At 39.9% G+C, this 25,141-nt stretch overlaps 2 protein-coding genes across 2 annotated transcripts in view; one reads left to right on the forward strand and one right to left on the reverse strand.

Moving 5' to 3' along the window:
- Positions 1-25,141, forward strand: part of LOC128732319 (uncharacterized) — a 119,090-nt gene that overhangs the window by 73,374 nt on the left and 20,575 nt on the right. The window contains exons 5-11 of the mRNA XM_053825564.1: positions 17,800-17,984; positions 18,044-18,720; positions 18,783-18,997; positions 19,052-19,255; positions 19,311-19,426; positions 19,508-19,646; positions 19,726-20,207. Of these exons, the coding sequence (XP_053681539.1) occupies positions 17,800-17,984; positions 18,044-18,720; positions 18,783-18,997; positions 19,052-19,255; positions 19,311-19,426; positions 19,508-19,646; positions 19,726-20,207 (2,018 nt within the window). The remainder of the gene's footprint in view (positions 1-17,799; positions 17,985-18,043; positions 18,721-18,782; positions 18,998-19,051; positions 19,256-19,310; positions 19,427-19,507; positions 19,647-19,725; positions 20,208-25,141) is intronic.
- Positions 2,078-3,694, reverse strand: LOC128740372 (GDP-D-glucose phosphorylase 1). Its single transcript, XM_053835914.1, has 3 exons — positions 3,503-3,694; positions 3,039-3,431; positions 2,078-2,982 (listed from the first exon to the last, which is right to left on the reverse strand). The coding sequence occupies exons 1-3, from the start codon at positions 3,671-3,673 to the stop codon at positions 2,548-2,550; spliced, it is 999 nt and encodes a 332-aa protein (XP_053691889.1). The 5' UTR covers positions 3,674-3,694; the 3' UTR covers positions 2,078-2,547.

The raw sequence follows: 25,141 nt of genomic DNA on the forward strand, positions 1-25,141 counted from the left end.
CGACGTCATTAACAATCTTTTGAAAACATCTTCGTTTGTCGATATTCTGTTCAGAAATCAGACAATTTAAATAATTATATACAGTTATGATTCATTACTGTTAACATACCTTGAACATTTACGTGCACGCTTTTCTCTAAAAAGTTTTATGTCTTTGTTACGGCACTCTTACGGTTCTTCCGAAAAACAACCGACCAGTAGAACAGCTACACTTATTTTTTCTGCACCGTGAATTGAAATTCGACGTAACGATTGTGGCATAGCATAGCGGATTAGAATTTATTTAAAACTGGCAACATCGGCAATATTCTACTGGATTTAATGTAAACAGATGCGATGACAGTCGTGTTTCTGGCACTTGCTGTACACTGAATGCAATGGGATATCCAAGCGAACTGAAAGCTCGGTGCAATTGTATTTTCAAATAAATCCGGTCAACTCACATGTAAATTCATAATTGAGATAACCAAAACGATTAAAGCAAAACTCAAAATACCCGAGCAGACCCGGCCGTGATTTTTGGCACACTTATACTATATTCTAGGGCGGTTCAAGCGACGCTAAGTTTTGCTTCCATTTACAGAAAAAATACTTGTAAAAACGGTAAAATTTATGATTCAAATAAATTTTTAAAGCAAACAAAGCAACATACGATATTTACACCTTCTAGAAAGTTACGTATTTTGATAGTATCAAAAAGTTTGTAGAACATGTCAAACCTGTTAGATGAGCTTTTGTGTACAAAAAGTTTAATAAACTGATTTTAAGGGGGTCACGACAGAAAGTCAATTATATCTCGCAAACCATATGATGCAGATACTTAGTATCTTCAGCAAAGTTAAATGAACTTCCAAGATCTACAACTTTGCCGAACACATGAACATACTATCTAGTTCCTATAAAAAGTTAATTTATTCAAATGTGTTATCCCCTTAATATCTAATCGTATGAAAATGTCAACAGATGCAGAATACTTTTTTAAGGAGCTTCTCCGAAGACACCTAAGCTCAAAAACGTTAGGAAAAGCGAAAATAGACTTTTGATCGCCTTTTTCCAGAATGGTCCCACTGTGGGGCGGTGCGGTTAATGTCATGTGACATAAGTTGTCCAATTTAAAACTGCCATTTGTTTCCATCCGAAAACTCAACGGCTCAACAGTATGGTACGGTAGTTCCTTCTCCTTCTCCTTCCCTTGAAGAGTTGAAATGCGAGAATGAAATATCTGAGAATAATGGCCGTGGAGCCGTACATTGCCATTGCATTGGTGGTCCGGACGGGCTTTAAGCTAAGACCGGTGCGGTGTAGTTGCCGGCTCGCATGCCAGCATCACAGCACAAACAATAACAAAAGATGAATTTCCACCATCATCTTCCGGCTTCTCGACTTGGCTCGGCTCGGTTGGACTGAAGTGGAATGCTGTGTGTCCATTTGAAGCCGACAGGCTTCAAATCCCAGGAAGAAGGATTATTCTTCCTATTTTCCGATTTTAAAATTGAGCTCACTTGCGAAGAGTATTTAAAATTGCATAAAACTAAATTTGGTCGGATTTCTGAAACTGATTTCTCGACCACCTCGACAAGTCGAGGTGGTTTGAAACGAAAGCAAAAAAAAAACTAAATCCAGAAGGAAGGTAAGACCGTTGAGTTGAGTGCATAATGTTTCTATTTAATCCGAATGTTTTATGGTTCGTTAAATTCAGTTGGCTGTGTGGTTCGTTCGTCCTGGTCCAGTCCGAAAGCTTTCAGACTGTGGGATTTCTTTTTTTGTGGTCTAGTTAGTCTCTTGCCTAGAGCAACGCAAAAAAAAAACTAGCAATCTTTTCGTTTCGTTTCGTTCGTCTGCTGGCGTGGCGGCGTTGGAGTACTAGTTCTGCACTAGTAACCACTTCTAAGCCTTGCATAATCGCTTTAAGTTTTATTCGAATTAAGCGGTAATTGGTGCAACCGTTGTTGTGTTGGTTGCTGCTAATTGCTGAACGTTGGTTTGTGCCTATTTTCTTTGTTGGGTGGCTGTTGGGTAATGGGAAAATTAGCCTGTGGAAAAATTTTCAGGAAAACTTGATTCGTTTGAAGGTTTTTATAATTAATTTATTGCAATTTATCAATATATTCTAAACTAAGTGAGAAACTCTTATAGCTGCCCATCCCGGCATAAATAAAAAAAATGTTCAATTTATGAACCATTGCAGCAGATTACAACCAATCTCATTTGCAAATATTAAACAAGCAGCCGTTTTTCTTTCGGCAACCAATCGAGATGAATCCTATCAGCGTTGGCCACCGCAACGGTAACCCAACCCAAGCAAGCAATAAGATTAAAAATCCGCATTACAGCAATCCGATTGTCTCCCCGGGGGCGCGGACGCGCCCAGGTGCAACTCCCGCTCGATTTTTTCAACCACACACACACACACACACGCACGCACGCATTGATGAAACGTGAAAATCCATTTATCAAGCCCTCCGCCAATAATAATTTATTCATCAACCCTCGCTCTGCTTCCACCCGAACCCTTGCTGTTGGCTTTGTGTCCGACGAAAATGGTCGTTAATCCCTGGCGTTCGGTCTTTTTTCGTCCTGCAACAGCAGCAGGCCATCCAGCGTACGGTAGAGATCCTTACCCTGAGCCTCCTGGAAGTACGCCGTCAGCCGGCGTTCGTCCAGCTGCTCGAACGTGCTTTCCACTCCGAGCGGCACGAAACCGCTCAGCTCACTGGCGGCCACATTGAACGGGGCCACTTGTTTGTTTTCGCACGCCACCAACCGAGGGTAGACCAAGGCACGCAGCTTGCCGCGACCGCCGTCCCACGTGAGCATGAAGTTGTGAGCGAAGTCGTGCGCAATTAGAAGCCGGATTAGACGGTGCACTTGGCGGGTGAATTCCGAGACGGTGGTCCCCGCGAGTGCGTCGAACACCGAGCAATAGGCTTTCGCCGGTTGGTTGTCCATCCGATACAAGCCGTTTCCCAGTTCGGTGAGACACTGAAAAGTGACTTTTTTAAAATTTTAGTTAAACAATAAAAATTTTAAAAACTTACGGCATCTTCAACATACAACTTGTGCTTAACGTGCAGCAGATGCAAATGGAGATGATTCACCGAAGCTAACGCTCCGGGACTGTTGTAAACCACCCGGTAGTCGCGATCCTGCAGGTTTAACAGCAGCTGAACCGCTGCCGTTAAACCGTCTTCGGTTAGCACTTGCGGTAGGTTCCGCCTTCGGTCGGGAACGATCAGAACGTGATTCCTCGTCAGGGGACTATTGTTGATCAAAATCGAAACCAACGGTGTTCCAACGTTACCAACCGTAAACTCCAGCATCAACTCCCGTGAATCCACTTTGTTAAAATTGAACCGTTCGGGATCGAACGGTGGCGTCAGACCGGCCATGATGTCCGGCTGCCGTCGCTCCGTCGTACGTTGCCGATTGAGCTGTTGAAACGTGTTCGAAAACAACGTGTGCGAGTGTGAAACATTTCATGCTTGTATGCAAGCTGACCTACCTGTAGAAGAAAAGCGGCGCTCCCGTCGGTCACTCGTTCCCGCTCGATTGACAGCTGATAGCGAAAAACACCTCCTCGTTGCTGGCTGGCGTCGTGCAACTCCGACCAGCGAGATTCGATCTGCTGCTGCAGGTTTGGAATGTCCTCCAGTCGAACGATTGACGATGCCATCACTTGAGCTTTATTAGTCCGACCACTACGCGGTACTGTTGAGATTACTACCCGTAATGAGGGAATTTTATACGCGTCGGAAGTTACATACCTGCTACTTTGTTTACAATTAATCGGACTGACGAATCGTGTTTGAGCTGAGCAAGAGTAGTACGAGTCGAGAGCATTCCATGCTCTCCGACTTTCATACAAGCTAAAGCTTTCGCTCCTCCATAACTTGCTTGCAATTGTGCTTTTTCGATGATTCAATTCAATCATCTTTGGTGTTTCCGCGTTTCGAATCGCTCAACAATTTTAAACCATTTTTCGGTTGTTTTAGAGTTTAGAATTTAGAGCTAAAACTTAATACAACTACCGAAGTTACTGACATGCGTTTATTCAGAGGTGGGCACCGCTAACCGAAATTTTAGCTTCGCTAAAACACAGGAGTGCACAGCTAATCCGCTAAATCAAACCGTTAGCTTCGATAAACGCTAACCGCTAAATCAACCAACAATTTAGTGGAAGCTAACGCTAACCGGTAACAACTAAATTTGTTAGCACTGTAGAATCAGCATTACTGGGATAAGCGCTGATTTCGGCAAAAAAAGAAAATTTTATTTCAAAGGTCTAAGAAAAAATACCTGAGTTAATTCCATGCAAAGAATTGCAGGCATTCATAGAAAATGTTTAAAGAATATTATCGCTTACCATATTAGCACATTACAAGGGTAAAAAACATTTCCATGTTCCATGACATAGATTTTTTGATTTTTTGTTGGAATTTTCCATCGCTGTGAAAATTTTTGTAAAAGCTTTCCAAATAATATTTTCTCTTGATTGCTTAATATAAAGATATTTACATTTTGTTGGGTTTACCAGTAGTGGCGCATCTAGTAATAAACACTCAAGTTTTTAGTAAAAATACTATGAAATCTGCCTGTAGTTTTTTGAGCAGCTTCTTTTTTAATTTTAGGAATGAAATTAGAATAAAATGAATCAGAATCAGAATACTCAGCGAACTGAGTACGGTGCAATGGAAGTCTAAAGAAATGAGCTCGTCGAGTATGCCGTCGAGTATGCCGATTTCAAGCTATCAAAAAAGTAAGCAGCGCGTTTTGTTACCAAAGAAACGGGCAATACTTGGATGATTTTATCGTGGAGCACAAGTCGTTTACAAAGAGAATGAACAACAGTGGGCCCAGGTGACTTCCTTGGGGCAGACCGAATTGAATCTCAAATGGTAGGGATTTGGTTCCATTAACACGTACGACTGCAACGCGACTGGTGAGATATGATAGTATCCACCGTGTCAACCATTCAGGAAATCCCATTTTTTCCAGCTTCGTTACCATCAAAGAATGTGGCACTCTATCAAAGGCTTTTTCAAAATCCACATAAACCGCATCAATTTGCTGACGTTTTTCGAGCGCACTGGCTAGTGAAGAAACATATGCCATCAAGTGGGTAACTGTCGAACGTTTTTTCACGAATCCACGCTGCCATGATGAACCTTCGGGTAAAGTGAATCGTGGATAAGGCTTTCGAATACCTTCGGCAAACAACTCAGAATCGAAATTCCGCGATAGTTCTTAACGTCGTGAGTGCTACCTGCTTTATGAACAGGTGTAATAGCAGCAGTTTTCCGCACATTCGGGAAAGTTCCTTCCGACATGGATTGATTAAAAATAATCCTTGCAGGAATCGCGAGCGTCGCAGCACAGTTTTTGAAGAGGGGCGGTGCAGGCTGTCAGGTCCGGCGCCTTTCGATTCGTCAATTGATTGCAGCTTCCGCATTACGTCACTATCCGAAAAATTAAAAAGCGGCATGCTCAAATCAAACAACGGCAAACTGTTCAAATACTCCTCAGATTAAAGTGGTAAGTTGTTACTTTGCACACTTCGAAAGAAGGATGAGAACAAGTTTGCCGACTCCAACGGGGACTCAGCTACATTTTCGTTGTAATGCACACGTTGAGGGATTTCCGGGGGAAAAAAATTTTTTTTTCGATGATATATTTTAAACCTCAATGTTATAGTTTTCATGCTACATGATGATTCTTATTTGGCAAGTATTGATTCACCTCCCTAAACCTACAAAATTCCTTTCTTTTATCCCTTTTATCGGCGAGCAAAACAAAAGTAATCCTGTGATAATGAAATACATTTTTTTACTTAAAAATCATCATCATCATCATCATCATCATCAGCATCATTATCGTAATCGTTAATTAAAAAAAATTGCAAAAAAGGTATCTTATGACTTTAGGGGAGATTGATCAATAATAAAAAAAATCATTTAAAACACCTAAATATTGAAAATCATAACACACAAAAAATAATTTTGTACCAAAAAAAATCATTTTAGTGGAAAAAATCGTACGAAAGGAATTTTCTGACTTTTAGGAAGATAGATTCATCTATAAATCTATAAAAAAAGGATTTCTGTCTGTCTGTCTGTCCGTATGTTCCTTATAGAATCGAAAACTACTGAACCAATCGGCGTGAAAATTTGCATGTAGAGGTTTTTGGGGCCAGGAAAGGTTTTAGTGATGGTTAGAGACCCCTCCCCCCACTAAGAGGGGGGGCTCCCATACAAATGAAACAGAAATGTCTGCATAACTCGAGAACTAATCAAGCAAATAGAGCAAAATTTGGCATGTGGGGGGTTTTGGGGGCAGGTATTTTTATGATGGTTTGAGACCCCTCACCCTTGTGGTAGGAAAATAAGAACTCTCATACAAATAAAACAGAAATTTTTGCGTAACTCAAAAACTAATCGAATCTGAGAAATTTTAGACTCTTTCATAAAGCATAAGTCATTAACAAGACCATCAGGAACTATCAATAGTAACATTAGATGATTCAGGGCGTGATCTACTGACCTCTATTACTTTCCTTCAGTTGGGTCACCCCTGCGAAATGGTACTTTCTACGAAAAGACTTTCCGTGAAATGATACATCCCGCGTAAGGTTTTTCGCGAAATGGTGGTCTGCGAAACTCTATATTCCGCGTTATGGTCTACCGAGAATTGGTGTTCCGCAAAATGGTATTCGGCAAAATGGTTTGTAATGATGGCGAATATTTAAATGCTATCCGCTTTATTTTATCAGGCTAAGCAATGGGGGGAGTTGCTTTCTATTTTACTGTGAAGAAAATTTGTATGTTAAAACACCCATGCACTCCTCAGAAACTTGCAAAACTCGAGATTGTGATAAAGGTCATCCGAGATTCAGAATTTACGTATAACACAGTTTAATTTGTGGCAATACGTTTGTCGAGTCAGCTAGTAAACAATAAAACTATTTGTAATAAAACGATGTACAGATGTCAGTGCCTTGGTTGAAACCCCAGCGCACAGTAGTGCAAAAGGGCGAAAAGTGGAACTTTTTCCTAGTATCTTTTGTTTTCATTTTATCATTTATGGTCTTCAGCACTTTTGTTCGTGTGAATCTAAAACTGTCTAAAACTTAATCTAAAACTGTCAAAAATTAGTCATCGCTTACTGCAATGAAAATAAAAAAAATAACTTCTTTGCGTTAGAAAATATAGATATAGTTTCTTTGGCAAAGTGGTAAACAATATAAAAACAAGCAACTTTGCTGAAGAAATACAATTTCTATCTGTATCGTGTGCTGAACTATTCTTTAAAAATTAGCTTTTCATACTTAGCTTTTCTCAGTTGCATTTTAAAAGTACCGTGAAAGTACTAGTCGCCACGCATGTTCAAGTCGCCGCGCTCTAGGTGATATTTTCATCGATATTTGCAAATTGAGATTAATACACTCGAATGAATGCATTTCGTTTTGTTGCGACAACAGAATTGTATGTATAGAATTAAGAGTTTTGATCTCAGTTTAACCTTCCGTTACTCGCGCCAACTTTTGTAACACGGATACTCGCGCGCTGTATTTTTTAAGTTTGTCACCAGGTGGCGCCAAAACCCGCTGTAAATTGTACATCTTACAATTGCGGCCGTATACAAGTTGCTGCATTCGGAAAGATCTTTTTATCGTCCCTAAATGATGTAGCATTCTATTGATTAAATTTTTTTCTAGCAGTTATCATGTTTTATTAGATATTTTTCACATAAAACATCTCATCACATAAAGTATGATAACATTTCTGTAGTTGGTAGAAAGTAGGGCTGATGTGGTGTTTTGATTTACTTGGGCAGGATGGTCAGAAAGTTTTTTTGCACAGTGATGATACATAGTGTGAAAATTGGATACTTCTGTTCATCAGCCTAGTATTTTTGGTCCACTGAAACATTTTCTGAAAACAGGATCATACAAATAAACAAATTCCGTAGATAGAACACATTCAGAAAACTAGCCTGTACACTAGCGCCGTGAAGTCACGAAATTCTGAACTTTTGCACACCTGCGGAATGACCATCAACTGCTGAATAACTTTGCTGTATACAGAAACCTATTTCCCTTTTGAAGAAATCAGAGAAAATTCGTACGGACCAAGTGCGGTACCCCTCACACGCCGCTTGCATCGTTTCTGCGATTTCGGTTTATGCTCATCTATTTTGCTGAACAGTTTAAAGCATTATTGTATAAATAATTATGTCATTTTGTTCATAATAAGTTTATTGAAGAATACATTTTGGTTTGACATCGATCTGTTACTTTAAAACAAAATGGCATCCAAAAATCTACAAGTGTTGTACAAAATACAACAGCGCGAGTAACGGAAGGTTAAAACAGAAATTAAAATTTTGGTTTGAAATTGGATTCGAAGTTAAAGTTCAAATTAAACTGGAAATTGGATTTGAAAGTAAGCTCGGAATTGAACTTGAACTTAGAATTGAAATTGGACTAGTGATTAGAGTTGGAATTATATTTGAAATTAGACTTGAAATTAAAATTCAAACTGTATCTACCTACTAGAAATTGGACTTGAAATCAGCGTTTAAATTTAACTTAAAATTGAACCTAAAATTGGAATATAAATTAGATTTGAAATTGGGTTTAAAATCGGACATGCAGTTTAGCTTGAATCTGAGCTTGACATTGGATATTAAATCAAACTTAAGTTTCAACTAAATTTGAACTTAAAGTTTTACTTGAAATTATGACTCACAATTTTCAGTTTATTCTCGTTTTGCGTTTGCGTCTCTTTCTCTTTCGTTTCCCATTTTTTCTTTAATTCGTTTTTCCTGTTTTTCTTTTATTTTTTCCCATCAGATTTTCTCGTTTTTTGTCCCATCTAAAAAAAGCAAAGCCATGGGTTCATACCGTTGAAGGGGCCTTAAGGGCCCCCTCGATCCTAAAACCCCGCGCGGAAGGAACAAATCAAAAAAAGAAATAAAAACCCGTTTTTAATCGCACTACCGACCGGACGGGTCGGCGTGCCAAATTGGACTCCCTTTATTCAAAAATCACCAAGTTCATTCTTACTTGCTAAAGACTATTTTCCCTAAGGAAACTCCTCCTCCTCGAGGTTGTTCCGTCCTATTCTGCCTAGCGACAGACCTTACGCTGTCCGTTGAGCTTCTCTCTCGCGCATACATTGCAGCCCCTCGCGCGGGAACTTTGTTTTTTGTCAACGAACCGTCCCGCGCTTCGTTGTTTGCCTTAGTCGGCAAAACGTTCGTTACGGCAGGTTAAGAAACTTGCGCGTTCATTAACCTAGAATGGTGCCGAACGCGTTGTTTTTCATCGAAGTATTTTGCTCTACCGGCGCCGTCGCTCGATCGAGTCACTGACCGGCGCGGGTAATCGAATAAAATGTTGAAGTTAATAATAATATGATTTGATCCAGGATTTCGTCCTTCGGATCCAGGCAGGATTAGTATACGGGAGAGTAGCGGGCAGGGTCGCTACACCGTTTTTAGACATTACCCTTCTTTATCGACAGACTTTGCAGCCAGCCGTTAGAGTACAGGATAATTACGGAGCCAGTGCAACGATCCTACTGACTCTATCTAGCAAGCACCGCCTAGCCCAGATTCGAACATGCGACGACTGGCTTGTTAGACCACCATCGTACCTCGAAGCTAACTGGGCGGTTTTGTCCCATCTATCTCCTTTTATAATATTTACTGTGCTTTTTCGCCCTTTTCAGTCTGTTATGGCTGGTTTTTTCAATTCGCTCTGACGTTTCGATTATTTTATTTTATTGTTGCAAAAGCCAGTTCTAAATTCCGTAATAGATTGAAAAGGCACAGTAAATATTACGGAACTAACAGTCGATAGAGTCTAAAATTTCTCCTCTTATATCTCGTTTGACCTTTTATTCACTGTTTCCTTGTTTTCTATATCGGTTTTCTTTTTTCTCTTTTGTTGTTCCTCTTTGTTTTTTTGTTTTTATGTTTTCCCTTGTTTTCTGTTCCGTATGCCCTTTTTCCATTTTTTCTCTCATTCCTCGTTTTTCTATCCATTGTTTTCTCTTCCTCCGTTTCTTTTTTCTTCTTTTTCTATCCCATTTTTTGCCCTTCTCCTTAGTCCTGATTGCTCTTTTCATTTATTTTTTTGTCTATTTTCAAACCCGTTTTGCCTCCCGTTTCTGTCCCATTTTTGTCATTTTTTGTTCGGCTAAGACTTTTTCTTTTTTTTTGGTCCCAATTTTCGTCTTTCTTCACTTTTCTCCTACGATAAAACTGAACCTTGTCGTGGTGTAGGGCTTTTTAACTAATCAGTAAATGAACAGCGGTCACGTTTACTTCTGAATGTGGGTATATATTAAAATACTTTTGTTATTTCAAGTGGGACTCGGGGTAAAAATTTACCAAATGTGATTGTTGCGTTGTTCAGAAAGTGCTTTTATTCCGTTTAAGAATAAGACCAGTATGGGGAACTCTGACAATAGATGAAGTTTTCTGGGATTCATTCCTATTTATCACAACTGTCACAAATATCTCCGAAAAATGTCGGATTGATTGAGTTGGTCGGGGGCTTAGGGTTAGTAAGGGGACGTAAGCGGGATACCAGATCCGATTGGATGCCGAAGGACCACTCTGTAATGATTACGGGTAATAGCACTTCTTAGGTAGCAGATGGGAAAATTAGGTCAATTCGTGTCGCGTGTTCGAGTTTCGGCTAGGCGGTGCTGCTAGATAGAGTAGGATTTTTGCACTGGCCCCGTGGCTGTCCTGAGCTCTGATGGCCGCCCGCGGGCTCTGTTGATGGGAAGGGGTCGAGTCTTAAAGAGACGTTTAAACCCAGAGCTTTACAGCACTTTGGTCTCGAGGGTTGGAAGGCGGGCGAGTCTCTATATTTTGAAGCTTCTGTCGACTACCGCGAACGTCCAGCTTGTGCTGCGCTCAATTTACTTTGTATCGTGGGAATGCATTGTGAATGCTAAGGGGATGAAAGATTAAATTTGCCCTGATAAGTTGATCCGAGTTGCTCCGAAATTTGTCTTATCTATTGGTTCATTTGTGGTTATTTGTGTTGGAAAACTGAAAGCGGGCGCGCGGTTGAAGACCAGTGTCAGGCGGGGCTGACGAATTCTCCACTTCTTCACTATACCACATATTGCAACTCGAGTGGTACAAAAAGTCCAAAGCACATTTACAAATTCGATCTACCATTTTTCTTCTCATCATCATCATTATCATCATCATTGTCATCATCATCATTATATTTAAAATATGACATTCCGGCCTTTGGCAGAGAGATCTTAGAGTCAGTTCGTGGAGTCCGCGCAGGGCCGAAACGCCTCCGTCTGCGGGTATAGGCGTGACGGCTATGCTTGGGGCTTCGTCTTTCTTCACTTTTCAACCCAGTTTTCTTTTTGTTTTCGTCTGTTCCGTTCTTCCTCTTTTCCGATCGCTTTTATCTTCTATTTTATTTTTTTTTCCTATTTTTCTGTCCCATTTTTGCTCTTTTTCTGTTCTTATTCCTTATTTTTTCTGCTCCCATATTTTCTCCTTTTTCAACCCGTTTTGACGTAGGACTACGTCTTACTGCAGGGTGTCATTCCATAACTTAGATTCTAGTTACCGTTACGGAAATTTTCATATTTTATGAAAATTCATGGACTCATAACAGATGTAGCAATTACATGGTTTCCATTATAATTTTCTTTTTCAATCACTATCTTCACGAACAGCCAAGCAGCACTACAGGCACTCAAGGCACGCCAAATGCGTGTCCAAATTAGTTTGGGAGTGCAGAACAGCATTGTGAGAGCTCTTCCGCCAAAACAAAGTTTTATTAAATTTTTAGATTTTTTAGAAACGGTAGTTCTTTTACAATTGACGAAGGGACGGAAGAAAAAAGTGATGAAATTTTTTAAAGAGTGAAGGAAAAAGAGCGGAAAAATGAGAGAGGTCTGTAATAACCCCCCTCCCCCCCGATTAGTAGCTACACTTTCCATGTAGTCGTTGTAACTCTTACCTTTTGTCTAATACTGGAAGATCCAAGGGTCGAACCAAGCTATTTATAATCTAATATTATAACCGGATTCGAACCCACAACACCCCCGCCAGGGCATGTGGCTCGCTGGTACTAATGTACCTTTGAATCATAGAGGCGCTGGACAAAAGGAGACTGCACAACCGCCTTATTAAGCGTCCGACGTATCTTCAAACTCCACCATCACCATTAAACTTCTCAATTCGTTGGTTCGATTACAATAGATCGAGGAAGAGGCACAATTTATGTCTACAAATTACTCAATCCACCTGACTGTGCTTTTTCGATGATTCAATCATCCTTGGTGTTTCCGCGTTTCGAATCGCTTAGCAATTTTAAACCATTTTTCGGTTGTTTTAGGGTTTTTTCACCAATTCTAAAATTCAATTTACGATAATTTAGCAAGTTCCAATCAACGAACTATGTACAAATTTGTTTTAAAACTTAATACAACTACCGAAGTTACTGACATGCGTTTGTTCTTGTACAAGTAACGAATGTATTTGAACAAGTAAGAATAAACGCATAACAGTCACAGCATGCCTTAATCTAGTTACGTTGTCAGCCGGTAATTTGGCAGTTTTTGCCCCCCGCCCTTGCAAATGTGGGCAAAAAAATAATTTGTTGGTCTTTCAGGAAGGTAGCTGGTATAGAAGGTAATTCCAAAAAATCTTTCTCGAAAAGTGGTCAGGTTTCGAACGGTAATAGCTTAGTGGTTTCCCGATCGATTTTCAATATTCTTACACCAATCGATTGGAAAATCTTCTAAGGGGCCGTGCACTAATTACGTAAGGCATAATGGGGGGAGGGGGGGTTCCGCAAAATCTTACAAAATCTTATTTGGGGGAGTGGGGGGCTTAATCATTTCTTACGTAAGATTTTCATACACGAAAAAATTATGATAAATTCAAATTTTTTAATAGCAACTCATGCTACTTGTTACAAATTTTTTTAATTGATGAGTTAAGTTGTGAAGTGTCAAAATCCTTCATGCTACAAGGAAATGCGTAGCAACTTGCTGAGTATTTTACCCTTGCCCACTCAGAGAAACATCAGGCGACCTACTTGTTCCAGAGCCATCTGATGTTATCGGTTTATGCTATTATTCCAACATATTCGGTTGCAATTGCCTATCCCAATCCCGCAAGGAAGATTTACTTTATTGTTGTTAATAAAAACTAGCATTATTCGCTTTGACGGCAGATATTTATAGTAATACAGTGGACTCTCGGAATAGTTAATCGATTGGGGAATGGGTCGAGTAACTTTTCCGAAATATTAACTTTTCCGAATGGAAAACACATCAGTACCGTCAAACGAGGTAACTTGCAACAGTTCTCAACTATGAGTGTAAGTAATTACTTATCTGTAGCACATTTGACGACGTTTAATTAATATAAAGTTATTAGGTCTAGGATAGAACAATTTTACATATTGAGAAAAAATATACGATCAATTTTGGCCGTTGTAGAATTTTTTAACTAGTTTGTCACTAGTAACCCCTTAAACGGAGTAACTTGCAACAAGCAATATTTTTTAAAAATTGAACGAATTTATGGATTTGTATGAGTTTTTTTGACTTGAATATGTAAATGATAATGCGACTTGCGATTTTTATTGCTTTTGCCATGAATCTTATACAGCACTCGTTCGCTAATTGCACGAATGAGGCGATGCGATTAGCGAATTTCGTTTTTTAATTGCACGATGGTTGCCAATATTTATTGTAAAACGTGATGCGTTATCACTGTAAAGAACTCTTCACATGCATTCACACGTACGCTAAATTTTGGGAAAAACATTTAAATTTTTACAAACGAACTAAAAGTTCAATGAAAATGTGTTCAATTAGTCAAAGTTTAGCCAAATTTGCATGAATTTGTTTGTAATGTATCTACGTAATGCAGAGATAGAGAGTTTGAATTCGGCAACGCTGCATTTTTGTTTATAGCAACCACCTGGGAAACCACGTGTAGTTTGACAGATAACTGCTTTTTAGTTGCACGATCATGCAGTTAGCGGACGTGCAATTAAAAGACGGTGCGACTAGAGGACGTGCAATTAGCGCACGAGTGCTGTATATAAAAATGGATTTCTGTCTGTCTGTCTGTCTGTCTGTCTGGATGTTCCTTATAGAATCGAAAACTACTGAACCAATCGGCGTGAAAATTTGCATGTAGAGGTTTTTGGGGCCAGGACCAGGAAACTAATCAAGCAAATAGAACCAAATTTAGCATGTGGATGTTTTTGCAGGCAATTTTTTTTTTCTATGGTGAATTGAGACCCCTCCCCTCTTTAGGAGGAGAATTATGACCCCACGGGACGGGGGCAGCCCCCCGCAGAGATCACCTCTATCTAGGTTTATTTATTTTCCTCGATCTACTGACCTCTATTACTTTCCTTCAGTTGGGTCACCCCTGCGAAATGGTACTTTCTACGAAAACATTTTCTGTGAAATGATACATTCCGCGTAAGGTTTTTCGAGAAATGGTATTTTGCAAAACTTTATATTCCGCGTTATGATCAACCGAGAAGTGGTGTTCCGCAAAATGGTATTCGGCGAAATGGTTTGTAATGATGGCGAATATTTAAATGCTATCTGCTTTATTTTATCAAGCTAAGCAATGGGGGGAATTGTTTTCTATTTTACTGCGAGGAAAATTTGTATATTAAAACACCCATGAACTCCCCAGAAACTTGCAAAACTCGAGATTGTGACAAAGGTCATCCGAGATTCACGATTTATGTACAACACAGTAATTTGTGGCAATACGAAGTTTGTCGGGTCAGCTAGTTCTACATAAGAATTACTTAACTAGAAAAAATAATATTGGTAGTTTGGGAGATATGACGTTTTGACTATCTGGGGCATGCGTAATTCTATCTGAATTGTTAGTGAAAGAACGTTTAAACACGTCTACCTGAAGCTCCCGGACATTTTGATGACTAAATAATGTATTTTAATGAAAAAGATGCATTTTCAACATAGAATCAGCATAATAAATTTTGATGTTCTGGATACTTTTATATATATTTAAAGGAAAGTAACAAATTCGTACCAATTTTTAAAGCTTTATTATTTAAGTGAGCGATATAGTGCATTGTTATGTCGACTAATATGGTATTTCACTCCCGTGATTATTCGAAAGGTCGAAGTAATTAGTAAACTTGAAAATGGCTTTATTAACACTTCATTGCACTATGGGAAAAATTAGTCTAAAAACGAACGAAATTTAGAAATGATCTGCCAACTGATGAAATATAAGTGATCTCATGTAAAATTTTCCGGTGAATCTCATAGTGCCCACCCCTTCCTTAATTTTCATCAGAAAGTACCAAGTTTTGCTAATTTTCCCTTATTCTTAACAATATTTTAACTTAATGGACTTTATAAGGCCAGACTTAAAAAAACAAAGCCTAAAAACCCAATTATATTATGCAAAGAAGTTCGTAGAATCGAAGAAGATTATTCGAAGTTTTATTTTCTCAAAATCTTGTCTGGTGTAGTCCAATAAGTTTAAATATTGCTAAAAATAGACGAACATTAGCAAAACTTGATACTTTCCGATGGCAATTAGGAAAGAGGTGGGCACCATGAGATTCGCCGGAAAATTTTACATAAGATCACTTATATTTCATCAGTTGGCAGACCATTTCTGAATTTCGTTCATTTTCAAGCCAATTTTCCCCATAGTGCAATGAAGTGTTAATAAAGCTATTTTCAAGCTTCGAAATTACTTCGAAGTTTCGGATAATCTCAGGAGTGAAATACCATATTAGTCAACATAACAATGCATTATATTGCTCAAATAACTAGCACACTTAAATAATAAAACTATAAAAATTTGTACGTATTTGTTGCTTTTATTTAAATATATATAAAAGTATCCAGAACATCAAAATTTATTATGCTGATTCTATGTTGAATATGCATCTTTTTCAATAAAATACATTATCTTATATCTAAAAATAGATTTCTGTCTGTCTGTCTGTCTGTCTGTCGGGATGTTCCTTATAGAATCAAAAACTACTGAACCAATCGGCATGAAAATTTGCAAGTAGAGGTTTTTGGGGCCAGGAAAGGTTTTAGTGATGGTTAGAGACCCCTCCTCCTACTAAGAGGGGGGGCTCCCATACAAATGAAACACAAATTTCTGCATAACTCGAGAACTAATCAAGCAAATAGAACAAAATTTGGCATGTGGGTGTTTTTGGTGACAAGAATTTATTCTATGGTAAATTGGGACCCCTCCCCTCTTTAGAAGGGGAATTATGACTCCTCTCCCCTTTAAATTTCCTCATAACTCGAGAACTAATCAAGCAAATAGAACCAAATTTGGCATGTGAAAGTTTTCGAGGGCAAGAATATTTTCTATGGTGAATTGGGGCCCCTCCCTACTTTAAGAGGGGGGGCTCCTATACAAATGAAATACAAATTTCCTCATAACTCGAGAACTAGTCAAGCAAATAGAACCAAATTTGGCATATTTGACCCATATTAAATTTTAAAGAAAAGGTCTAACACGTGCCTCAGCCCCAGCCTGAGAACGTCAGTACTTCTACTTCTAACTACGTTAGCCCGTAGCTCTTCTTTTAATGAGCGATGCGCATCGCTTTGACTTTGCGGAGCATATCAGCGTATGGCAGTTCACCTGTCAGTTTCACCACAAGTACATTACCCTTTTTGTAGACCTTCTTGGACTTTACCTCCGTAACCTCCTTAGGCTTTTTGGCAAGCAGTTTGCTCATGACCAGCCGCCACCACTCTTGATCTTGTGCACCGGAACTTCTGTGGCTGTACTAGCTAAGCTAAGCTGAACAGCCTGTCTGTTGCCTCTTTACTTGCGAAGTCCTCCTTGCGAGTCTCGTTTGGTATTTATTTTTTCGCTTGGTGATAAGCGGATTTAGTATCTTCCTTGGCATGCTCGTAGCACTAGCTGCGGCTTTTGTAAAAGTCTCGGTGAGTTCACACTGCTATATCAACTCTTGCTTTTCCGTCTCGGCCTCTTGAATAGTGATGCGAATGCTCACTATCAGCTTCCGGGTTTCCAAATGACACTCCCAAACACGCGGCTATTATGTTTGAAGTCCTGGGGCCCTATTCTCACAGTCACCTCACCTACATTTTTTAGGTGAGGGCACAATTTGCGATTCTCAGAGTCACCTAGGTGATTCCGCCCTTCTGGGTGACTGTACAAATCAAATGGGGCCGGTAAGGTGAGGTGAGGGTGACCATGAGAATAGGGCCCCTGAGCGCCAACAGGACGTTACGACGTTTGCAGCTGCTTCTACATATTCCACGGTATCGCAGGATAAGTGTGTTGTACGTATGATTTGAACATGTTTGACGATCCCAACAGAAAAAATCTATTGGATGTGAGCACCGTTAAGTCGTCATCCTTCATGACGCATATGCGTGCATGGTCCTAAATTACTCACGTTTTCAATATCCAGCAGCGTGCTGTTGAAGACTTTGGCGATTGGAAGCCATCTCTATTGAAGCTTGTAGATGTTAGATTTTATGCTCCGGATCAGGCGTTCCCAAGCGCCTCCCATGTGCGGTGAGTCCGGTGGGATGAAAATCAATTTCAAGTCAATTGTTAAAAAAATGATATTACGTTGTTAAACCATAAATTTGTTCCGCCTTTTGGTAATAGAATGATTAGTGTATTGACAAATCTATTCATAATTTATTGTTTTATACTCGACTGTTCTATAAAAATTTAAAAGAATCTCAACTAAAAATTGACTTTTCGGTCTCCCAATTTTCCCCTCAGATCATCTCCGACTACTGCAAGAACCACCACCTGTACAAACCATTCTCGCACATGGTGATCGACCTGTTCAAGGAGGTCGTCGCATCCGTTTCCACCCGGATCGAAGTGAAACCGCATCCGCCCCCGCCAGCGCCTCCACCGCTAGCGAAAATCAAACAAATGATCGAATCCTACGAGGAGCAGAAGTGAGTACTCACTTTCACCCCTTCTACCCATAACCCGTCATATTCATTTTCGTTTTCAGAAGCGATACCGATTCCGGGCGCAGCTCGGATCACGGTGAACTGGAAGTTCACCGGAAGCCCGCCGGGGGATTACAACAGCAACAGTTGCCGCCTCCGGCGGCTGCTATCAATTACGGTATCACCATTAGTGGTCACGATCTGGAACAGGCCCGTTATTTCGGTTCGACGGCCAATCTGCGGGTGAAACGAGTGGATTCGATTTCGCAACCATCAGCACCGGCAGCGCCGTTGGCGGATTCCAACAAATTTCGCTCACTTCCGCGACCAACGGAGTCGAACCGATTGGCGGCACTGGAAGCGCCGGTGCGGAACTACGCAACAATCGGTTACTCGAAAAGTATTCGAACAACGGCGGCGCCGACGGCGCCAACCGATAACGGTGGGGAACCGAAGAAGCAGCAGCAGCAGCAACAGCTGCACGTCGTTCGCCGGCGGCACAACGCCGAAATGCAACGGAAGCGAAACGATTTTCGCCGGAATACCATCGACGTTACGATGGTTGAGGTTAAGATGGCCGAAGTTCAGCAGCAGCAGCAGCAGCAGCGGCTGCTGATGCGCAGCCAGAGCCGGCTGGTGCCGTCCAAGTCGACGAATCAGCTGAATGTGATCGATGCTGGTGGGGGTGACTTGCAGCGGAAGATAGGCGAGATGAGCTTTAATGCTACGTCGATGCCCAGTGAGTGAAGGGGGGCGCGTCCCGCGCCTTTATCCTCTTTTTAATTCCTTTTTGTATTGTAGATCTTGGAGCTCCGCTGGTATCGATGCAGCACGTTAATAATTTGAATACGGTTGGAAGGCGGAGGGAGGATTACCCGCTGCGGAAGTCCAACAGTAGGGTGGAAGCGTTGGATGAGTTGGAGAAGGGAGCCATACTGGTGGATGCTTCCAAAGGTCCGGAATTTGTTCGGAATGCTGGCGGTGCGCCGAAGGTTATCGATTTGACTGATTCGAAGGTAAGTTTCATGAAATCGCAAGGTCAATTTGATTCATAACCCAGCAATTTTTAGACTCAACACCGCCGAACTGTCACCATTCTGATGCTTAATGGATCGAAAGTGAACGTTGTTTGTAATCCAACCACCACGGTAGCCCGGCAGGTGTTCGAAGCTATCCTGCGGATGGACCACCTGACGGAGAACTTCTTCCTTGGACTGTGCGCCCTCATCGGAGGAGATTTTGTATTCTTACCGCATGATTTAAAGATCTACAAGGTATTTTACTAATGTTTCTTTACTGAATTCAACAGATTAAGTACCCTTCTTGCAGGTCGCACCACAAATTTGGGTCAACACATCGAAAAAATCCGCTGCTTTGGGAGAAAACGTCGTTTTTACACTTTATCTACGGATAAAGTTTTTCCTTCCGACATTGCGTGGCGTTAGGTTAGTTGAACTTCCACTACTTCCACCTCGCAAAAAAAGCATTCTTATACTAACGGCAAAGCTTTCCCGTCTATTTTACAGCTGTTTGGAATCGCGCCATCTCCTGTACCTGCAACTGCGCAGAAGCATTCTCGAGCGGCAGATTCTCTGCTCCGAGGATGACCTCATCACGCTGGGTGGCCTCGCGCTACAGGTGGAAGTCGGCAGCTTTCGGGAAAATGTACGTGAAATATTTCACCTGTGAAAGATTTCCGTTCGTTGTCAGGGTGATTTCATGGTTTGTTTACGTATGTTTTCAGATGAAATACAGCGAATATTTTACCATTTCGCACTACCTTCCGGAGGAAGTGTACCGTAAGAAGAAGGAGCTGGCCAAGTATCTGCGGAATTCGCACTTTTGCAAGCGTGGCTTGCATCAGCTCGAAGCGGAGCACAACTTCATCCGTTACGTGCAGGAACTGAAGGAATACGGGCTGCATCTGTACAGTGCCACGTGGACAACGGAGGAAAATCTAACGCTGGAAGTGTATGTGGCCATTTCGCTCAGCGGAGTGGCCATCTTCGAGCGAAATCTGAAATTTAACCCGAAGGGTGCCCAGCAGGAGTTCATCAACGGGAAGAATTGCTACCAGCGGCATCTGTATGCGTTTTTCGATTGGTTGGAAATTGAAAACATTTGCTTCTCGAAGCACGTGTTTTGTGTGGTCGTTCGGCGTACCGAAAGTTTAAATCCGAAGGACAAAACCCGCGTTAAGTACAAGCTGAGAATGGACGGGCGAAAGTAAGTTCTATTTTATCCTTTTAATTTCTACGCTAGCGTGCCCAGACATAAGCAAAGGGTGGAGCATCCCCTCCCCCTTTCAGAAGAATGTTTTGGCCTGGAAAAATGATGTAATCGTAGAAAGGCGAATCTACTATTACTTTTCACAAAAATACCGGCTGATTAGATTGGATTTCAAATCAAAGTTGAAATTGAACTTGAAATTGTATTTGACTTGTAACCTGAATTTGATAAAAAACTTGAAATTAGGGTTGACAGTTTTCGTCTTACTTTCTCACACGTTTTAAAGTTTTTCTTTTCCAGTTCCGTTTTTCGACTTTTTGTTCCGTTTTCTTCTTCTTTTTTGTATCGCTTTCTAGTATTTTGCTCTCGTTTCTCTCTTTCTTCCAATTATCCTATTATTCTCTTGTTTTTCTTACTTTCTGTCTCATTGTTCCGTTCCTTTCTCTTATTTCTTACTCATTTCTTCGTAATTTTCTTACCCGTTTCTCGTCCTTTCTTTTTCTTATTTTCGTTTCCAGTTTTCGTATTTTTAACGCATTTTCTCTCTTTGTCTACTTGTTTCTCGTCTTCGTTTGTTCCGTTTTCCTCTTTTAGGTGCCCCAGTTTTTCTTGCTTTCAGTCACGATTCTGGTTTTGGCTTCTTTTTTTGCGTTTGGGGGGGTTTTCCTTTTTTATCTCGTTTTTTTCGGTCCGTTTTATCTATTTTTATTTTCTTCTTTTCCTCGTTTCATCTATCGGAAAAAATAATCTTTCTCGCTATATTTTTCTCTTTCAGTTTTTCTCGTTTTTCCTTTATTGTTTTATTTTCCCTTTTTTTCTCTGTTTTTCTTTCATTTATCTGCTCGCTGTTTCCTCATTTTCCGCTTTTCATGTCCCGTTTTTTGCCTTTTTCATCTCCGATTTTATTTTTGTTTTTTTCTTTTGTTCTGTTTTTAGTTTTTCTTTACCGTTCTTCCTCATTTTAGGCTAGTTTTTTCACTTTTCCTGTCCGTCGCTTGTTCTTCTACTTTTTTGGTTTTCCTCTGTTCTGTTCTTCCCCTTATTAAGTACTGATTTTCCTGCTTTTTTGTCACGTTCTGTTATTTTTTCTGTTTTATCTTGTTTGTCTTCAATTATAATTTTCTTTTCTCTTCATTTTCCTCTTTTTCTGTCCGGTCTCCTCTTTTGTTGCTCGTTTGCTTCTTTTTACTTTTCCCGTTTTTTCACTTTTTATTCCGTTTTTCTCCTTTTCTGTACCGTTTTGTTGGTTTCCGCTCTCGGTTACTTTTATCATTTTTTCAATTTTTTCTCTTTTTTGCATCGATTTTTCTGTCCCGTAATTCTTGTTTGTTCCATTATTCTTCATTTCCTATCCCATCTTCATATTCAGTCTTGTGTGTTGCCTATTTTCTTTCTCGTTTTCCATCTTTTCTCTTCCCTTCTTCGTTTCCAGTTTTCGGCATTTTCTTACTCTTTTTTCTCCTTCCCTTCTCTTTTGTCGCCTTCGTACGTTCAATTTATTCTCTTTCTGATACTTCATATTTCCTTCATTTCTGTCACGTTTATTCTGTTTTTCATTCCTTTTTTTTCTTCTTTTTTTTTGAGTCATTTTTCCTGTTTTTCGTTTTTTTTTCTTCATTTTCCCATTTTGTGTCTCAGCTTTCCCATATTTTTTTATATATCTCGTTTGACCTCTTTTTTCCGTTTTTTCCCTTTCCTCTGGTTTCCCAATGGTTTCTACTCCATCACTCGTCTTCTTACTGTTTTTCTCCTTTCTCATTGTTCTTCTTCCTCTTCTTTTTCTATTGGTTTCTCCTGCTGCCGGAGGAAAACGAGTTTTATTTTCCCTTCTTTGTCCAGTTTCCTTTTTTTTCTGTCCTGTTTTCCCACATGGCACATTTTCTGTCTCGTCTTCCCTCTATTTTTCTCGTTTTCGTCGCTCTCTCTCGCTCCCTCTGTTGCGTTCTTCCTGTCCCTGTTCCATTTCGTTCTTCTATTACCTGCGATTCTCGCTCTTCTGAGCCCTGATTTTCCCCTTGTCTGTCCCTTGTTTTCCATAGTTTTTCTTTCGTTTATCCTCGTTTCTAGGCCCGTTTTCTTGTCGTTTCATTTGTCTTTACTCGTTTTTTCAGGCCCCGGTATTTATCTTTTTTCTCTTTTCTATCTTGGTTTTCGTTCTTCCCTTTCTTCCCGTCTCGTTTTCCACCGTTTTTTCACTTTCTCGGTCTCGCTTTTTCTGGTTTTTCTAGCCTCTCATTCTGTTCCGTTTCTATTTTCTTCGTTCTTCGTTTTAGCACTTTTCTGTCCCATCAACAGTGGATCATTTGAATCGATGAACATCCCTCATGAACATACACTATTCGCCTGCCTCGCCGATAATGCACGCATCAGCTTTGAATTTTATCACGAACAGAACCTCAAAGTGAACATCAGAATTCGTTCAAAAATTGAATATTGAACATTGAGTGTGCTCGATTTTTCGGATATTTGCGTTGCTCACGATATTCGTATATTCAGCGATGCTACGAAGCGTGAGTGTATGTTGCTCATTGTTATAGGCGAATTGAACCACTCGCGTAGCTGTTTTATCATGATAAAAACCGTTTGCCGATGCTCGGCGTATCTATTCATTTTGCGAGTTTTCCAACCTCTGCCCATCAAACTACTTTTTCTTTTTTCTAAATTTTTGTTTGTTCCTCTTGTTTGAGCCTCGCAGTTTTCATCCGGTCTTTTGTTTTTTTTAAACTCTTTTCTGTTCCATTTTTTCTCTATTGCTGTCCCGCTTTGCTTCATTCCTCTTTCGTTTTCCCATTTTTTGCTCTATTTTTCCTTTCTTTCATCGTTTAACCTCTTTTTCTTCTAGTTTGCTCTGTTTCTTTCTGTTTCCGTGCTGTTTTCTTTTTTCCAGTTTGATTTTTCCTTTTGCCTCCTCATTTTTTCTCTCTCTCTCTGTGTTATTTTTGTTCCTGTTCCTGTTTTGTTCCGTTCGTCTATTACCTGTATTTCTCGCTCGTTTCAGTCCTGATTTTCCCTTGTTTTCCATAGTTTTTCTCCGTTTCTAGGACCGTCTTTCTCGTCGTTTCATTTGTCTTTACTCGTTTTTTCAGGCCCCGGTTTTTATCTTTTTTCTCTTTTCTATCTTGTTTTTCGTTCTTCCCTTTTATTCCAGTTTTATATCTCGTTTTCCTCAGTTTTTTCCACTTTCTTTTTTTCTGTTTTGTTCTAGCCTCTCTTATTCCGTTCCGTTTCTATTTTCTTTTCTTTTATTCCTTTCATTTCTTAATCCGGTTCTTTCCGGTTTAGCACTTTTCTGTACCATCAAACTACTTTTTCTCTTTTTAAAATTTTTGTTTGTTCCTCTTTGTTTGTCTTCCATGTGCATCCTTACTTTTTCTTCGCACTATTTAACTTCTTTGGTAAAAGTTTTCCTTTTTTCTTCAACTGTTCCTTTTTTCCCATACTTCTTTTCTTTAGTCTCATTTTTCCTCTTTTTCTGGTGTCTTTTTATCTTTTCTCTTCCAATTTTTTCCTATTTTTTCTCGTTTATTCTTCTTTTTTCCTTCCATTTCCCATCATGATCTGTCCAATTTTTCCTCTTTTTGTCACGTTTAATCTCTTGCTCTCTCGGTTTCTCTGCTTCTATCATTTTTCCATATCATTTTTTTTGTTTCCCCTCTGTTTCAGTTTCTATCCTGTCCTGTCCCGTTTTTCGTCTCCTTTCATGTCCTTTTATTGCTTTCGTTTTTCCTGTTGCGTTTTACTATCTTTTCCTTTAATCTTTTTTATATGTCTTGATTGCCCGTTTTGCTCCTCGTTTAACTGTTCTCCTCTTTCTGTCCGGTACCGTTTTCGTTTTGCTTTTTTTTTTGCTTTTTCAGTTTCGTTTTTCCTCTTTTTAACTCTCGTTTTCTGTTTCGCTTTCCTTCCTGTTTTTTTCCTGTTCCTTCCCACTTTTTTAGTTATCAGAGCACTGGAACCCGACGACTTGTTAAACTAGCAGTAACTTCTCTCTTTTCTGTCCCTTTTTTTCCTAGAACTTACCCGTTTTGCCTTCCTTTGTCGTTTTATAATTTTTTGTCTCACCTTCTCTTCGTTTAACCTCTTTTTCTTCTATTTCGCTCTGCTTCTTTCTGTTTCCTTGTTGGTTTTCTTTTTTCCAGTTTGGTTTTTCCTCTTGGTCTCTTTATTGCTGTCCCATTTCCTTTTGCTGTTCCATTTCTTTCTGTGTTGTTTTCTGTATGTTTTCCTCTGTCGTGTCGTGTCGTCTTTTGTCATGTTTAACCGCTTTTTCTCCTCCGTTTTTCTCTGTTTCTTCCCTTCTTTCTATTTTCCTGTACCCTGTCAAAAGCATTTTCAAACATTTTCTAGTCTTTAGCAGCATTCTTCGGACGTTTTCGTGCCTTCAGCAGCATATTTCAACCACTTACTGGCATGCAGAAGCGTCTTTTTACATTCCTTTTACAATCAGAAGAGATTTTGATCATTTTTTGGCCCTTAGTAGCGCTTTTCGGCCATTTTGTGGCTTTCAAGAGTGTTTTACTTTTTTTTTGTAGTCTTCAGAAGTGTATTTTGGCGCCGAGACACTCAAAATCCGCTAAATTTTGAAACAAAACGAATAGTACCATCATAAATAAAGATTATTCTCCGCTTTCGTTCAAAATTGAGCGGATTTTGAGTGTCTCGGCGCCTTTGTAATCTATAGTCTCTGTATCCTTAGCCTGTTGATATGCCTTTCGGTCATTTTCTTATTTTTAGAAGCGTTTTACGACCATCTTCTGTCCATCTGACCATCTGACACTTTTTGGCCATATCTTGTATCCCCGAAATCCTTGCCACTTGCTTGCCTGCAGAAGCGTTTTTCGACCAATTACTGGCTTTCAAAAGCATGTTTTTTGATCATTTTGTCGGTTTTGGAAGCGCCTTTTGACTGCTTACCTGCCTGAAGAAGCGGA

Source organism: Sabethes cyaneus, chromosome 1 (assembly GCF_943734655.1).
Source record: "Sabethes cyaneus chromosome 1, idSabCyanKW18_F2, whole genome shotgun sequence".
NCBI classification, from domain to species: domain Eukaryota; kingdom Metazoa; phylum Arthropoda; class Insecta; order Diptera; family Culicidae; genus Sabethes; species Sabethes cyaneus.

What these genes read in the sequence shown, in the direction of transcription:
- LOC128740372 (XM_053835914.1), bottom strand. Translation starts at nt 3,673, where the DNA reads ATGGCATCGTCAATCGTTCGACTGGAGGACATTCCAAACCTGCAGCAG. An exon ending in GCGCCGCTTTTCTTCTACAG is followed by an intron (nt 3,432 to 3,502) that starts GTAGGTCAGCTT and finishes ACGTTTCAACAG; the next exon opens with CTCAATCGGCAACGTACGAC. An exon ending in AGTTGTATGTTGAAGATGCC is followed by an intron (nt 2,983 to 3,038) that starts GTAAGTTTTTAA and finishes GTCACTTTTCAG; the next exon opens with TGTCTCACCGAACTGGGAAA.